Below are 19644 nucleotides of genomic sequence, written 5' to 3'. Positions count from 1 at the left end.
CACTTCGATCTCCAACCTCAGCAAATGACAGTCCACGAAAATACAAATCGACGAAAAACTCTTGTTCTCACTTCAACTGGTTTTTCGACTCCTTGCTTCTCCATCGTGGTGTTTAAACAACTTGGACAAATGCCGATTTGTAGACATGCAATCAACACGATAACTGACCAAAAGTGACTGAGAACAGACGCGCCACAGTCTGGGGCATCGAACTTTGTAGCAAAATTAATAGAAAACATAGTGGGCAATATCTGTCAATCATTTCTCTGATTTGCAGTCAATGTTTATATTTTTAGTTACAACTTATGTAAATGTGAAAACAAAGTGTGTAACCTATTGTAGAATGTTATCTATATCTAGCGCTATTTCAGCGTCAAATCAGTGCCTGGAATTGCTGTAAAACTACCTATTTAAAGCCTGTAGGTTTTAATACAATGTTTAACCATTATTTGTAAATAATGAAAATGAAACAGCAATATCATATGACTATTAAGAACCAGATTTAACCACTCGTAAAGTGATTATCTTGCATTGGGTACTGTTGAAATCAAACACTTTCTACATGACTGTGAATTTAAAAACATATCCGGAACCCATTAGTGTTTGCCTAGTGTGTCCTCTATTATGAGCAAGTAGCATAAAGTTAGTGCATTTACAAAATGATAGGAGACAAATGAATACTGAAGTCAAAATAAAAAATCACTTGTATAAATATTTCTAAACCATGTAATGATTAGACTGATGAAAATATTTGTCAAAATATATCAGAGTTCATAGCACCAAGAGCCAAATGATTTCCAAGACTTTTTCAGACCTTTTTCCAAACTTTAACGCATTTTTTCCAAAACATTTTGACCCTTAATTCAGGCCAACATGGTAGAAGGGCGGGTGCGGGGATAGCAATCACTGCCGACACTTGTCGGAACTGGGGTAGGAATCACTTTATAAATCAAAGAAAGCTTAGAAAGAACTCCTGTGTGCTGAGAGTATTCAAAATTAATTAAAAATTACTTGAACTTGAGATATTGATGGAAAAGCTTATGCAAATAAGGTAACTAGTATGAACAGATTTAAGTGTAAAACTAATAAAGTCTGCACAATGTAAAAGTAATAAGATCTGCGTAATGTAATATCTATGTACCAAGTTTCATTGAAATGTGATTAGAACCAAAAAAATATTAATTATTATGCTAATTAGAGAATTAATATAAACAGATTTTAACCCAAAATTAATCAAGCTATCTATTGTCCTACAGCATTTATGTACCAAATTTTATTCAAATGTTATTATCAGTACTTGAGATACCAGTATTAATTAATTAGGTTAATTAGGTGATTAAGAAGCATAAATATTTACCAAAAACTAATATGGTGTATAGTCCTAGGTTCATTGAAATGTGATGATGAGTACTCTTTAAAAGTGTCATTAAAATCCAATGAGTGGTTCTTTAGACATCAGTGTAACAGCCATGGAACAGCAAAAAATTAACTTGAAATGTAATGCTCACTACTTATATCAAAAGTTGAAAATTAATTAATTATGCGAATTAGGAAATTAATTATACTGATATTACCCTAAAAACTATCAGGTCTGTGAAGTGTCATATAACAGCTATGTACCAAGTTTTTTTGAAATGTTATGATTAGTACTTGAGATATCGGTGGAAAAAACGAAAATTGTCTAATCATTATGCAAATTAGATAATTAATATAAACAGATTTTCACCCAAAACTAATCAAATCTGTGCATTAGTTCAGAGCATCCATGTGCCAAGTTCATCAAAATCCAATGAGTGGTTCTTCAAATATCAGTGGAGCAGTCATGGAACAGCTTAAAATCAGCTAATTATTATGCAAATTAAGTAGTTAATATTCTTGGATTTTTACCTAAATCTAATCAACTCTGCGCATTATCCCAGAGCATATATGTACCATGTTCATCAAAATTTGATTAGTGGTTCTTGAGATAACGGTGGAACAAAAAAAGTGACATACATACATACAGACAGACAGACATACAGACAAGGTAGCTGCAAAGACTCCCATTTGTGCTTCGCACACAGGAGTCAAAAAAGAAAACAGGGCTTTCTAAAATGAATTACCGGTAATAACTATGAAGAAATTTAAAGACATTTCAAAGACTTTTATTTTTCCTGTACATGTAATTTGAAGACAACTCAAAGACTTTCCAGACTTTCAAAGGATTTTCCCAGCACTACGAACCCTGTATATGCAGAAATGTATCTCTGTGTCAGACTTGCCAACATTTAACTACTCCAAGTTTGAAAAAGAGAACAATTACTTGACTTATCATGTATACAAAAAGTTAACAATCACACAAGACAGATAAGCTACATGTAACCCCCAGTATACCTTCCTTTTCATTTCATTACAGAGAAGGCAATAATATGGATCAAGAACTCATAATGTTTTATTATATACTAAGATAAAACAAAATCCATTTCTAAAATGGTTTGACTACACAATGAAACACCTACCTAAATATACAACATACTCAAAAGCACCATCTAAATCCAATACATTGACATCAGTAATCTCTCGAGTGTACTGTATTTCATCATCATCATCCACATTGAACTCAGCATTATCATCATATATATCACTATGTCGCTGTATGCAAAAAAAATACATATTTAATAGTATAATTCTTCATAAAAAGTTATAGATAGAAATGTGTTAACTTGTGGGATATAAATTTGAACTATTGAGGGCTTTTGGGGGGCAAACTCGCATCTTTTACAAACAGCCCTGTGCCAACATCAACTGTAATACTCTCCTGTTTTCAAGTAACGTGTTAGTTTTTTGTTTGTTTTTGAATTGTATGGTTATATTGGTGGACTTTCCATTAATTTAACTGGGAAGAATGTTTTTAAGATTTCTCACTGTTTTTGGCTGCAAGCTGTCTAACTGTTGGAACCATAGTGATAGGTAACTGTATCTGATTTCTAATATAATGAAAATAAAACTAAGGGTGGGATGTCAAATTACCAAAGAGGGCGCACTTTAAAGCACACAGGATCTGCTAACATATAGTACTGAGCATTGTCCTAATAAACTGTCATTGGCCGGTTAACAGAGGTCAAAGTTTATAACAGATTGTAAGTTATATTGAAGGGTTAAAGGTTGCTTGCCAATAAAATATAGGATACAGGGCAAAATACAGTATGTACAATGCCTTCAAGTATTAGTACTTGATAAAAATTGATTAATTATACAAATTATGAAATTAATATGCACCTATTAACCTAAAAACTATCAGGTCTGTGCATTGTCCTATGACATCTATGTACCAAGTTTCATTGAAATGTGATGATTGGTACCGGTACTCAAGATATCAGTGGAAAAGCCAAAAATTGACTAATTATTATATGCAAACTAGTTAATTAATATGCACATATTTTTACCCAAAACTAACCAAATCTATGAATTAGCTCAGAGCATCGATGCATAAAGTTTTATCAATAACCAACATGTGGTTCTTGAGATATCAGTGGAATGGGCAGACACGTCCTACCACCATTGTGATGACACACATTTGATTAACTTTTAATATTAAAGTTGAAATAACTATTAATATAGTTGTGATATAAACTCTATTGAAATGTGTTTCCTTATAGGGTTGTGTTTTAATTCAAGTTTAATTAAACTCAATTACAGTGCAATTCAAAATAGAATTGTCTTTTAATTCAGACAAGTTTAATTAAATAGAGGTTGAATATCCCATGAACATAGAAATTAATATAAATTGAACCATATCTTCCCCCTTTACTAAACCTAAGCTATGCAAACTTAGCTTTGATATGTAAAGTTTTGATCTATTTGAACTGATCATTGAGGAATTTGGGTAGCATTAACTTATTCATTCAAACATGGCAAACTGTCCATTAACTAGCATACTGTATATAACCATGAAAACAATTCATATATTCTCATAGACCAATTCAAGCTATAAATCAGTGCCTACCTTTTCTAATAATGTCTCATATGTTTTGTCTCTGAGGTCATTTCCACTGTAAAGTAAAATTTAACTATATAAATTGTCAGCATCTGAAGTCTGGGTATTGGGTCTATTTGATACATGTGGAATTCAACAGTAAAAACACCTTGTTTTAATGACTCATTGAATACATGTCAATTAAAAAACCATTGAATTTATACGTCTTTAGTAATACTGATATGAGCTCTTCTTGATTTGAATACAGTACTGTAAATGCATTAATTATTCACTGGGTTTTAATTTCGCTAATTTCACGGATAAGTGAAATCCACTAAATTAAATCCACGTGAACATAAATATAACAATAAAACTCATTGTTTCCTTCACAAACTCGTGAAATTAAAACACAGTGAAGTGAAATTAAATGTCATTGAAAATAAATGCTTTTAAAGTATTCTGTGTTGACCATTTCTCAAAATGAAGAACAATTATGACTAAACATGAACACAAATATCCTATAGTGATTTATAATATATTCATCAGTCTCGGGAGATAGCACAGACTATATCACCTGATACCACAAACAATGTCACCTGATAACATCACCTGATACATGTACCACAAACAATGTCACCTGATAATGCAAACAATGTCACCTGACAATGCAAACAATGTCACCTGATACCACAAACAATGTAACCTGATACCATCATCTGATACCATCACCTGATAACGCAAACAATGTCACCTGATACCACAAACAATGTCACCTGATACCACAATGTCATCTAATACCATCACCCGATACCACAAACAATGTCACCTGATACAGTCACCCGATACCACAAACAATGTAACCTGATACCACAAACAATGTCACCTGATACCATCACCCGATACCACAAACAATGTTACCTGATACAGTCACCCGATATCACAAACAATGTCACCTGATACCATCACCTGATACCACAAACAATGTAACCTGATACCATCACCTGATACCACAATGTCACCTGATACCACAAATAATGTCACCTGATACCACAGATAATGTCACCTGATACCATCACCCGATACCACAAACAATGTCACCTGATACAGTAACCCGATACCACAAACAATGTCACCTGATACAGTCACCCGATATCACAAACAATGTCACCTGATACAGTCACCCGATATCACAAACAATGTCACCTGATACAGTCACCTGATATCACAAACAATGTCACCTGATACTGCCATCTGATACCACAAACAATATCACCTGATACTACCACCTGATACCACAAACAATATCACCTGATACTGCCACCTGATACCACAAACAATGTCACCTGATACCACAATGTCATCTAATACCATCACCCGATACCACAAACAATGTCACCTGATACAGTCACCCGATACCACAAACAATGTAACCTGATACCACAAACAATGTCACCTGATACAGTCACCTGATACCACAAACAATATCACCTGATACCGCCACCTGATACCACAAACAATATCACCTGGTACAGTCACCTGATACCACAAACGATGTCATCTGAAACCGTCACCTGATACCACAAACAATGTCATCTGATACCGTCACCTGATACCACAAACAATGTCACCTGATACCACAAACAATATCATCTGATACTACCACCTGATACCTCAAACAATATCACCTGATACTACCACCTGATACCACAAACAATGTCACCTGATACCACAAACAATGTCACCTGATACCACAAACAATGTCACCTGATACCACAAACAATGTCACCTGATACCACAAACAATGTCACCTGATACCACAAACAATGTCACCTGATACCACAAACAATGTCACCTGATACCACAAACAATGTCACCTGATACTGTCACCTGATACCACAAACGATGTCACCTGATACTGTCACCTGATACCACAAACAATGTCACCTGATACCACAAACAATGTAACCCGATACTATGACATCTATTACCTTGGCTTGGGTTTGGGAGCTTCGGTGGATGCAGCAAAGGACTGTAAAAATGGCTCCAAAAATTGCCCTCTCTGAAAAGAAAATTGAATGAATGTTTTCACATGAGGTAAAACAGCTTCTTTATACTTCACATACAATCTATGATATGGGTGTACATATATGTTGCCTTTACCCACATCTCACTCATAGAAAAATTAATGATATAAGGCATGTATATGGCCTACTATTTTTAATTTGTTTCACAACCACCACTCAAGAAATAATTAAAAAAAAAAAACATCCCCTGAACCCAATTATTCTGATGATTGTACACATTGTGTGAATTATGGGGGAAATAATCAATGCACTGGGCATATGCCATAGTATGGGTGGAGAAGAACATTTGTGCTTTACATTTATAATGAATAAAACATATAAGAACAAAGTACACTAATTAGATGTTCTCACCTCCTTCAGTAGTCTATTTGGCACTGATTTCAACATTTTACCTGGAGGCAAAATAAATGCAAACAATGAATTATTATTAGACTTAGTGAGAACTTTTTTATTGCAACATGTTTTTTTAAATGAAAAATGATCCAGAGGAAAAACAATTTTCACTTTTATTTCACAAAATGTCAGAATATTAACTCACCAAAGTTGACATCTGGTAATAGTTTGGCAACAAATTCATCCTTAGTAGTCAAGAAATTATACAACAATTCACTGCCTCTCAACACTGGCTTGGTTAGTAACATCTAAAAGGTAATACAGTAACAAGTTTGATATTAATTTTATTTGAACATGTATGTAAAATATGCCAAGACAGTATGTTAAAATACATGGTTAAATGAACATGTGTGGCTTGTGATAATAATGGAGATCAAAGAAAGCTTAGAAAGAACTCCCGTGTGCTGAGAGTATTGGAGACACATTAAAAATTAATTAAAAATTACTTGAACTTGAGATATTGATGGAAAAGCTTATACAAATAAGGTAACTAATATGAACAGATTTAAGTTTAAAACTAATAAGGTCTGGACAATGTAACATCTATGTACCAAGTTTCATTGAAATGTGATTAGAACAAAAAAATTATTAATTATTATACTAATTAGAGAATTAATATAACAGATTTTAACCCAAAATTAATCAGGCTGTCTATTGTCCTAGAGCATTTATGTACCAAATTTTACTCAAATGAGACGATCAGTATTTGAGATACCAGTATTAATTATGTTAACTAGGTGATTAAGAAGCATAAATATTTACCAAAAACTAATATAGTGTATAGTCCTAGGTTCATTGAAATGTGATGATGTGTACTCTTTAAAATCCAATGAGTGGTTCTTTAGACATCAGTGCAACAGCAAAAAATTAACTAATTATGCAAATTAAGTAATTAATATGCACAATTATTTATCCCAAAATTAACCAGGTCTCTGCATAGTCCTAGAAGGTCTATGTCACAAGTCTCATTGAAATGTGATGAGATATGAGATATCAGGTGAAAAGCTCAAAATTAACTAATTATGCTAATAAGGTGATTAATATGCACAAATATTTACCCAAAATCTAATTAGGTCTCTACACAGTCCTCAAGTAACTATGTACCAGGTTTCATTGAAATGTGATGATTCCTACTTGAAATATCAAAAGCTGAAAATTAATTAATTATGCAAATTAGGTAATTAATATGTACTGATATTACCTTAAAAACTATCAGGTCTGTGAAGTGTCATATGACATCTATGTACCAAGTTTTATTGAAATGTTATGATTAGTACTTGAGATAACAGTGGAAAAGCCAAAAATTGATTAATCATTATGCAAATTAGGTAATTGATATTCATGGGTTTTTACCCAAAACTAATCAAATCTGCGCATTAGTTCAGAGCATCCATGCGCCAAGTTTCATCAAAATCCAATGAGTGGTTCTTCAAATATCAGTGGAACAGTCTTAGAACAGCTTAAAATCAGTTAATTATTATGCAAATTAGGTAATTAATATTTATGGATTTTTACCAAAACCTAATCAACTCTGCGCATTATCCCAGAGCATCTATGTACCAAGTTTCATCGAAATTTGATTAGTGGTTCTTGAGATAACGGTGGAACAAAAAAAGTGACATACATACAGACATACATACATACATACATACATACATACATACATACATACATACATACATACAGACATACATACATACATACAGACAGACATACATACAGACATACAGACAGGGTAGCTGCAAAGACTCCCTTTCGTGCTTCGCACACGGGAGTCAAAAACCACAGTTGGCAGAATTCCCAGTTATCAACCAATAGATTGTTTTCTTTTAAGAATTATCTAGTGGAAGAAGCTCCATTCATTGGAGTCATATTTGACAAATTTCCTAACTGGATTAGTCACACTGCCAAAAGAAATAAACTTATCAGCGGAAAATGTAAAATATTATTTAATCTTTGACATATTAGCTTATTTAGTTATGAAAAAGTATATGACATAGAGGTGTGGAGAAATACATTCTCTCATTTAAAAATAATTTTAACAGCTTAGAAAATGGCAGTTTGAGCAGTCAATTGATAAGAAATTTACACAATTTTAGAAATAAACATGTTTGTCACAAGTCATACCTGTAGCCATTTTTCCAGTATTGGTAACTTTGATTCAATAAAGTCTTGGGTTCTGGTTCCAAAAGACCTTTTAGAAGGCAACGAACAGTCCTCAAATACACCTAAAAATGTAGACATAAATCTGTAGAACTTCAAAACATTTTGTGAAAGAGACTAGACGATGCTAAGAGTGAATGTGAATTTAAGTTGCATTCCCATTTTGGAATTTTAAAATCTATTGAATAAATACTCGTGAAAATTAATTATACTATAATTAGTTAATTATATAATCTCTTTATGGCAAATACCACTGAAGATGCTGCCATGAAATTGAGAAATGGGTCAATGAATTAAGTAACTAGTGCATTAACAAAAGAGTCAATGAAATAAGTGACCAGTACATTGAAAAATAAGTCAATGAAATAAGTGACTAGTACATTGAGAAATGAGTGAATAAAATAAGTGAATAGTACATTGAGAAATGAATCAATGAAAGAAGTAACTAGTACATTGAAAAATGAGTCAATGAAGTAAGTGACCAGTACCTTGAGAAATAAGTCAATGAACTAAGTGACTAGTATGTTGAGAAATGAGTCAATGAAATATGTGACAAGTATGTTGAGAAATGGGTCAATGAGACAAATGACTAGTATGTTGAGAAATGAGTTAATGAAACAAGTGACTAGTATTTTACTGATACTGTCATAAATACTTCAACTTTGTGATCAATATCAGACCTACCATGAAATTCAGTCAATTTGTTCTCCAAAACATAAAATTCATGATATCTCCTACAATGAACAAAAACAGAAGAATGAAGAGCAAAAGAAAAGAATTCAAATCGCATAAACATAAATTAAAAAAAAATAAAATATCTGTTTTTTAATACTAATGAAAAGCCACAATGTAGTGCTTGTTATGCACAAAATGATTTACATAACAGATTTCCTAATACTCAAAACATATGATGCCCAACAACTGTGGTATAGCCACTCAAAGTGATTGAAACATGAATCATCATCATTGAGGGTGAAAAAAAAACAATGAAAGGAAAAATACAAACCTTTCAACTTCCCAAGACATCTTTTCCTCACCAGCTGTCCTGACATCTAGTCTGTCAACATGGATGACGTAAACAAAATACTTATTATTGCCTTCTTGGCGTAGTCCACACCTCAGTATATTCACCCTCCATGCACTGAGATCACGAAGTGGGAAACTCAACGGCAATATGTCTTCAACTCCAAGAATGTCAGTTACAGACTGAAACATCAATATTCAAGTTATTTACTTTGGGTTAAATAATAATATTGTACTTGAAGTCAAAAGGCAGAGTGATGATATACTCCACACTGTTTATTTTTAGTTTGTACTTTTCAGCAAAGCTAAGAGTTCCGTGTAGTAGTAATATGGCCAAAAATAAAAACAGCCGTTATTCGGCCATCTTGGATCTAATTATGAAACACACTGATATGTATGATGTATGTTCCAAATACGAATGAAAATGGTACATAAATTGTGGAAATATAGTAGTAAGGCCAAAACCTCAGATGGCTGTCAATCGGCCATCCTTGACCAGGTTTTGAAACAAATTGTCGTGGACATGCATCCTAACATGTATAAAGTACATGTATGTGCTAAATTTGAATGAAAACTGATAGAGCACGTCCAAGATATCGCATATAAAAAAAAAACAAGATGCCTGCCAGTCGACCATCTTTGATCCAATTGCGAAATAAATCGTCATGGACATGTATCCTAACATGTATAATCTATGTGCCAAGTCGAATCACTAAACCACTGCATGTGCATATGTCCCACATAAGGTAATAGGCACATGCTAAGAATGAACGGAATCGGTCCACAGGATTCTGAAATATGACTCTGGACAGACTGACGCACGGACGGACAGACACATGGATGGACAGACTGACTCAGGAACTCACGGACAGTCGGGGACATGTATCCTAACATGTATGATCTATGTACTAAATTTGAATGAAAACTGACAAAGCATGTCCAAAATAAAATATTTTCGAAAAAACAAGATGGCTGCCAGTCAGCCATCTTTGATCCAATTGTGAAATAAATCGTCATGGACATGTATCCTAACATGTATAATCTACGTACCATGTTTGAATGAAAACTGACAAAGCATGTCCGAAATACAACATTTTCAAAAAACAAGATGGCTGCAAGTCGGCAATTTTGAATCGAATCGCTAAATCACTGCATGTGCATATGTTCTACATAAAGTACTAGGCACATGCAAAGAATGAACGAAATCGGTCCAAGGGATTCTGAGATATGACTCCGGATGGACGCACGGATGCACAAACGCACAGATGAACAGACGAACGGAGACCGAATTATAAGTCCTTGTTTTCGGACTTCGTCCGAACGGGAACTAAAAAATGCATTCAAGGACTATGAACTATTATATTAAACCCAAATTTAAATAAAAAATATATAGGGTGTGTTTTATAGTGATGAAGTGATGAAGTGATGCACACATAAACTTCTCATCAAACAAAACAGTATTTGAAAAATAGATTACACATCCAAACAATACTGTGAATGCCCTTCCATTCACTCATTATATGACACAAAATGACCACATACCCTGCTTGAGAGCATGACATTATTGTTATTTACCGGTATAAATATTATATTTAACTAGAGTGCAAATATGATTCTATAACAAAGGTGTGGTAACATTTTTCTTACCTGTGGTGAATCGCTTTCAAGCATATCTTCTGCTTCCATCAATAACCTTTCTTCTACTAGAAAACCCATGAAATACAAAAATGTTAATATGTTACATCTTATATTGTTTTGCTGCTAGAAATTTTTACGATTTGATTATGTAAACCAAACTACTATGCTTAAAGCTGATGTGTTGAGAAATACTAGTATTTTGCACCAAACTAAGATCAGATTTTACAAGATACACTTGAAGCTGATGTGTTGAAAAATACATTTTTGTATTTTGCACCAAACTGCAATCAGATTTCACAAGGTATGCTTGAAGCTGCAGCGCTGAGAAATCTTTAAAACTTTATTTTAATAAATTATTGGCCAAAATATTACAACTTTCTTTTTTCCAAACAATAACTATTCTTTACCTGTTTGACTCTTGAATACTCCTTTAATTCTACTGCCTAGTTTAGATACAGCAGACAATGGTTCATTAGATCGTCTCCTTTAAACAAACACAATATACTGTAATTGTAAACTCATGCTTCATTCATAATAACCAAAATGAAATCAAAAAGGTTAGCTTTCATGAGTTTTCTCAGAATGAAATGTACAATGGTTTTCACTCTTCCCAGACATGTGAGTGAATACACATTCTAGTTATGCTAATGGGTAATTTACAGTGGTCACAATAAATATATAGCTCAATTATCTAAGTCAAATTTAAGTTTAGGATTTGACCCTTGATTTTTTCTGCAAACATGTACGACTGAAACCAGTATGCCTGGAGAAAACGCATCACTAGAATCACTACTAATCAGGGTTTTGATTGGGATATTTCCGTAATTAGACATCAAATTATACATTGTATTCCTATTTCTGAAAAGTTTTGCTTTTCAAAGTAGTTTAACAATGGATCAAAAGTCAATGTATCTGATCACTGCACAAAGTCATAGCTTTTTTGTCAGAATTATAGAAATTTTCAAAAAAATGCAAATTTTAATAGTAATTAACCAAAAACTTTTTTTTCAGGACATTAGATACCATATATGGAAATAGAAACATGCAATAGGCTTTCATTGATGGTTATGTGTATGTTGAATCATGGCACTGATTTGTTAGCAAACATGCAGTAAGATTTCATTGATGGTAATGTGCATGTTGAATCATTGCACTGATTTGCTAGCAAACATGCAGTAAGATTTCATTGATGGTAATGTGTATGTTGAATCATGGCACTGATTTGTTAGCAAACATGCAGTAAGATTTCATTGATGGTAATGTGTATGTTGAATCATGGCACTGATTTGTTAGCAAACATGCAGTAAGATTTCATTGATGGTAATGTGCATGTTGAATCATTGCACTGATTTGCTAGCAAACATGCAGTAAGATTTCATTGATGGTAATGTGTATGTTGAATCATGGCACTGATTTGCTAGCAAACATGCAGTAAGATTTCATTGATAGTAATGTGTATGTTGAATCATGGCACAGATTTGTTAGCAAACATGCAGTAAGATTTCATTGATGGTAATGTGTATGTTGAATCATGGCACTGATTTGCTAGCAAACATGCAGTAAGATTTCATTGATGGTAATGTGTATGTTGAATCATGGCACTGATTTGCTAGCAAACATGCAGTAGGATTTCATTGATAGTAATGTGTATGTTGAATCATGGCACTGATTTGCTAGCAAACATGCAGTAAGATTTCATTGATGGTAATGTGTATGTTGAATCATGGCACTGATTTGCTAGCAAACATGCAGTAGGATTTCATTGATAGTAATGTGTATGTTGAATCATGGCACTGATTTGCTAGCAAACATGCAGTAGGATTGCATTGATGGTAATGTGCAAGTTGAATCATGGCCCTGATTTGCTAGCAAACATGCAGTAGGATTTCATTGATGGTAATATACATGTTGATTCATAACACTGATTTGCTAGCAAACATGCAATAGAATTTCATTGATGGTAATGTACATGTTGATTCATAACACTGATTTGCTAGCAAACGTACATGCAATAGAATTTCATTGATGGTAATGTACATGTTGATTCATAACACTGATTTGCTAGCAAACATGCAATAGAATTCCATTGATGGTAATGTACATGTTGATTCATAACACTGATTTGCTAGCAAACATGCAATAGAATTCCATTGATGGTAATGTACATGTTGATTCATAACACTGATTTGCTAGCAAACGTACATGCAATAGAATTTCATTGATGGTAATGTACATGTTGATTCATAACACTGATTTGCTAGCAAACATGCAATAGAATTCCATTGATGGTAATGTACATGTTGATTCATAACACTGATTTGCTAGCAAACATGCAATAGAATTCCATTGATGGTAATGTACATGTTGATTCATAACACTGATTTGCTAGCAAATGTACATGCAATAGAATTTCATTGATGGTAATGTACATGTTGATTCATAACACTGATTTGCTAGCAAACATGCAATAGAATTTCATTGATGGTAATGTACATGTTGATTCATAACACTGATTTGCTAGCAAACATGCAGTAGAATTTCATTGATGGTAATGTACATGTTGAATCATAACACTGATTTGCTAGCAAACATGCAGTAGGATTTCATTGATGGTAATGTACATGTTGAATCATGGCACTGATTTGCTAGCAAACATGCAGTAGGATTTCATTGATGGTAATGTACCTGTTGAATCATGGCACTGATTTGCTAGCAAACATGCAGTAGGATTTCATTGATGGTAATGTACATGTTGAATCATGGCACTGATTTGCTAGCAAACATGCAATAGAATTCCATTGATGGTAATGTACATGTTGATTCATAACACTGATTTGCTAGCAAACGTACATGCAATAGAATTTCATTGATGGTAATGTACATGTTGATTCATAACACTGATTTGCTAGCAAACATGCAATAGAATTTCATTGATGGTAATGTACATGTTGATTCATAACACTGATTTGCTAGCAAACATGCAGTAGAATTTCATTGATGGTAATGTACATGTTGAATCATAACACTGATTTGCTAGCAAACATGCAGTAGGATTTCATTGATGGTAATGTACATGTTGAATCATGGCACTGATTTGCTAGCAAACATGCAGTAGGATTTCATTGATGGTAATGTACATGTTGAATCATGGCACTGATTTGCTAGCAAACATGCAGTAGGATTTCATTGATGGTAATGTACATGTTGAATCATGGCACTGATTTGCTAGCAAACATGCAATAGAATTTCATTGATGGTAATGTACATGTTGATTCATAACACTGATTTGCTAGCAAACGTACATGCAATAGAATTTCATTGATGGTAATGTACATGTTGATTCATAACACTGATTTGCTAGCAAACATGCAATAGAATTCCATTGATGGTAATGTACATGTTGATTCATAACACTGATTTGCTAGCAAACATGCAATAGAATTCCATTGATGGTAATGTACATGTTGATTCATAACACTGATTTGCTAGCAAACGTACATGCAATAGAATTTCATTGATGGTAATGTACATGTTCATTCATAACACTGATTTGCTAGCAAACATGCAATAGAATTCCATTGATGGTAATGTACATGTTGATTCATAACACTGATTTGCTAGCAAACATGCAATAGAATTCCATTGATGGTAATGTACATGTTGATTCATAACACTGATTTGCTAGCAAACGTACATGCAATAGAATTTCATTGATGGTAATGTACATGTTGATTCATAACACTGATTTGCTAGCAAACATGCAATAGAATTTCATTGATGGTAATGTACATGTTGATTCATAACACTGATTTGCTAGCAAACATGCAGTAGAATTTCATTGATGGTAATGTACATGTTGAATCATAACACTGATTTGCTAGCAAACATGCAGTAGGATTTCATTGATGGTAATGTACATGTTGAATCATGGCACTGATTTGCTAGCAAACATGCAGTAGGATTTCATTGATGGTAATGTACATGTTGAATCATGGCACTGATTTGCTAGCAAACATGCAGTAGGATTTCATTGATGGTAATGTACATGTTGAATCATGGCACTGATTTGCTAGCAAACATGCAGTAGGATTTCATTGATGGTAATGTACATGTTGAATCATGGCACTGATTTGCTAGCAAACATGCAGTAGGATTTCATTGATGGTAATGTACATGTTGAATCATGGCAGTGATTCGCTAGCAAACATGCAGTAGGATTTCATTGATGGTAATGTGCATGTTGAATCATTGCACTGATTTGCTAGTTAAGATGCAATAAGATTTCATTGATGGTAATGTACATGTTGATTCATAACACTGATTTGCTAGCAAACATGCAATAAGATTTCATTGATGGTAATGTACATGTTGATTCATAACACTGATTTGCTAGCAAACATGCAATAGGATTTCATTGATGGGAATGTGCATATTGAAACATGGCACTGATTTGCTAGCTACATGTACGAAATATCAATCTATACATCAAAAATATATGTTGAATGTTGATTTGAAAACAACATGTACATGTATAGATAATTTTTTATTTTATCACATGTATTATACATTAGCAGTGATATAAAGCCATGTAATAGTTTTCAATATTACACTCAATGAACAAAAAATGCGATTGGTCCTTACATGCAATTTGCAATTGTCATTATCTAATTATCTCTTAAAATTCCAAAACATACAAAAACTATTTATTTTGATGAGAACTGTTCGTAAAAATAATCAATCTGCATATCCTGCTACATACAATATGTGTTTTCATTTTAAATCAGGTTTGAGAATTTTGCTGTTTCTAATGTTCCCAACCTCACAGTTGCAATGCAGTGAATTCATATTCTGCTCTGAACCACCACTACGTCTTGTCGATTTACTTTTAAGATGCATGAAGACTGCTAGTAGAACTAGCCCACAATTTAATTCAAATGTTGCCAATGTGTCTCTATAACAATAAATACATTGGTATTTATTTTTAGTCTAAAAATTTATTTAATCGCAGTCGATAAACTGGATGCAGCGCTCTTTTATAGAACAGCATTCCTCTATGAAATGAATAGAACAATAGCACTAAGACACTTAGGACGTGCAAAGGCAAATAACAATTTGAATATTTTGCAAGGTTTCTGCTAACAAAACAGTTAAAATGCATACATGTGATAAATAGGATATCGTGAATGTGTAATATTGTATTAATTAAACTCATGTTGTAATTTTTATATGGTCCTGGTCTTAGGTTTGGAACATATGAAAATTATTGATGATCTATGATGGATACATTTTTTACCAAGTTGTAGCTGCAACATTGCCATGGTGATAGATGATCATAGTGCATCAAACAAGTGAAATAACTATCAAACACCATGACTACAGTACACAAATCACATTACAAAACTAAAGGATCACATGACCACAGCACAAATATCACCTGACCACAGTACATAAATCACCTGCCCACAGTACATAAATCACATGACCACAGCACAAATATCACCTGACCACAGTACATAAATCACCTGACCACAGGACACATAATACATCTGACATTACACTTGAACAAATCACACACCATGCGTTGAACATTCAATACATAGATGCGTTACTAACCGTTGCTGCAACTGAGCTGCAGAAGGCGGTGGTGGGGGCGGCGATGGCGGAGGCGACGGTGTCGTAGGTGAGAGGTCACTGACAGGACTTTATAAAATAGTTGCCATGGCAACGACAGTCAAGAGATAAAGCATTACCATTATTAGTAAGTTAAACCTTGTTCCCAACCGCATTACATATCAATTAATACAAATTATTAGTAAAATCCCACCACCTAGTAAATAACTAAAACATTCATTTAATAGTAAAAAAACAAATCCGCAACATGCGACTGACATATTATCTTCTACTACTATAGAACAACAATTTTGGCATGAATCAGAATTAATTAACAAACGATTGTAAATTGTCTGAGGCAGTAGAAAATACAGTTATCACTATGTTAATATATACATCTAGTGTTAGCATGAATGTGTTAACATAATTACATGCCAATGACGAAATCAAGAAACTAAACTAAAAGTACAATATAAATTACGGAGCTCATATTACATGCAAGAATCGTTCATACAAAACTATCAGTTAGATATCAACATATAAAGTAGAAATGAACAACAGTTGCCATGGAAACAGTGGACTAAATATGTATTGTATCAGGTTACAACAATCAACCCAGGAGTAATTTTGTTTAAGCTTGTAACTAAAATTTTTTTTTTCGACAGCTGACAGTGTGTGAAAGCAACATAATATTGAGTATACATATTTGCACAAACCATATAACATACATACACACATACTCCACAGTTGTCTTTGCACAATGAATCATAACTACATTGTGCATCACAACAACAGACAATCCACAAACACAAATATATTTGTAACTACACGCCTTCATTATCAGAAGACTATAACTTGATTCAGAGGTTTAATTTCAAGAAACTGATTTTGAAACCACTTTATGTACACACCTGAGAGGTCTGCAGTCATATGACAGTCTTCTCCCACACAGCATTGTATAATACTACAAAAAAACAAATGAAAAAAAAACAAAAAACGATGAACAAGTAACAAAAAGAAGAGTAAAAGTTGCCTTCTTTGGCAATTACCAATGTATATTTGTTGAATGTTTCTCAGACACATGTAATGTTATTTATTCAAAGCACTGTAAGATTGTATCTTGTATACTTTGAACTGCAATAAAAAAATCATTTAAAAATGCCCAAAAAAATGCTACACATTAAAATACATGAAAACATGCATTAAAACATCAATGAACTATGGACTTACTGCGTCACTTTGGTGAAATAGAGGACAAAAAGTGTTTTCCAGTAAATTATATGCATGTTCATAAGCCCTGTAAAGTAACAAAGAATAGTTAACTATCCTATAACACATGTAAGAAGTCATGTATTTACATACTACTAGTATACTATATGAATTATTATATACTAGTATACCGGTAGTATCATATGAGTAACTGTGATATCCACTATGTAATATTTTTTTTAATCTGCAACAATTACATTATTTGATCTACACAATGTGATATCTTTTGACCCAGTTGTTGACACAGAGTGCAACCCCAAATTCAGAGATAGCAACCTTGCCAGTATTGGTCACTTTGTAGTACCGGTAACTCACATAATCATTATTGATAAGTAATGTTCCGATTTGCAATATTTTATTTGTATTCGGCAAAGAATCAATGTTAAAAGGTGGGGTAAGCCAAATAACATCTTGTTTAGAAAATTCCAAAACAACAGTCAGTAAACGTTTGCCAGTAAACACCACATCAAATATTTACTTATTCAACAATAATAATGAGCATGTATTCTGAAGTACATGCACTGTGCTAGCTCTGCCACTGTCACAGATCTTGGCAGCAAATTTTCTTACTCGTCCTTTTTTTCATGGTCAGTTTTGTGATTTCTTTAATCATGCAGTTGCATACTGTGGAATACTTTATTTTCACTGGAATTAATTTTCGCTGAAAAGGCTTTTTGGGCGTTTTACTTGGAATTTATTTTCACTGATTTTTCATGAGTTTAATGTGAAATATAGGAAAAAAAGTATATTCAATGGATTTTATTTTCACGGAATCATCCCTTCAGCGAAAATAGCGAAAATAAATTCCAAGCGAAAATAAAGTATTCTACAGTATATGATAAAAAAGTAATTCATCACTAGTACCAAGGATCATGCGTGGTATTGCTCTACATGATAAAAAAAATTATTGTTTTTGGTGATATCGCACATTATCTTTGAGATTAGATATGAATAACCTCTACTTAGTGGCCAAATATGGGCATGTGTCTCCAAGCATAGGAGATCATTTGCTCAATGGGAGAATGTGAGCGTAAACGCCATTCAGGTTGTAATATTTGTAAACATGCCTCTGAGATAATATACATGAATATCAGTCTCCAAAACAATTACCAACATCACTGGTAAACAAAATCCAGCAAACTTTTACAAGTGTTATCTAAATAGAAACAGTCCTAAACCGCAAGATACCCCAGATATTTATTCTAAATGTATGTTTGCATGAAACCAACCAACCTGAATAATGCATCTGAAGTACGGAGTCGTGTAACCTCCTTATATGGACCCTCAGCAACTATAATAAAACAAGCCATGCATGGCACAGTCCCTGTTAGTTATCAAATTTAAGATATATAGTTTTGTTTATAGTAATATAGCAGGAATAGGATTATGATGATTGTTTAACATTAAAATGATTGACATTTGTATCTGATCGTCAAACAAGTACTTGTTCACATTGAGCAATATTGCTCTGGAACAGCATTAATTAAAACAAATTCAGCCATTTTGAAC

At 33.3% G+C, this 19644-nt stretch overlaps 1 protein-coding gene across 2 annotated transcripts in view; it reads right to left on the bottom strand.

Annotated features, from left to right (window-relative positions):
- The window catches only part of LOC102802268 (sorting nexin-14-like), a 31827-nt gene that overhangs the window by 11049 nt on the left and 1134 nt on the right, over positions 1–19644 (bottom strand). Inside the window, exons 3-16 of one of the 2 annotated variants that reach the window (XM_085502122.1) lie at positions 19369–19426; positions 18097–18163; positions 17778–17830; positions 16870–16956; positions 11664–11740; positions 11266–11321; positions 9602–9801; positions 9280–9329; positions 8560–8660; positions 6578–6680; positions 6391–6431; positions 5944–6014; positions 3986–4031; positions 2499–2631 (exon numbers count right to left, since the gene is read on the bottom strand). In XM_085502122.1, coding sequence (XP_085358248.1) covers positions 2499–2631; positions 3986–4031; positions 5944–6014; positions 6391–6431; positions 6578–6680; positions 8560–8660; positions 9280–9329; positions 9602–9801; positions 11266–11321; positions 11664–11740; positions 16870–16956; positions 17778–17830; positions 18097–18163; positions 19369–19426 — 1143 coding nt within the window. The remainder of the gene's footprint in view (positions 1–2498; positions 2632–3985; positions 4032–5943; positions 6015–6390; positions 6432–6577; positions 6681–8559; positions 8661–9279; positions 9330–9601; positions 9802–11265; positions 11322–11663; positions 11741–16869; positions 16957–17777; positions 17831–18096; positions 18164–19368; positions 19427–19644) is intronic. The other variant, XM_085502123.1, reaches the window with a different exon arrangement.

Source organism: Saccoglossus kowalevskii, chromosome 8, assembly GCF_978046115.1.
Source record: "Saccoglossus kowalevskii chromosome 8, keSacKowa6.1, whole genome shotgun sequence".
Taxonomy (NCBI): Eukaryota; Metazoa; Hemichordata; class Enteropneusta; family Harrimaniidae; genus Saccoglossus; species Saccoglossus kowalevskii.
This window is presented reverse-complemented; position numbering and strand designations above follow the sequence as displayed.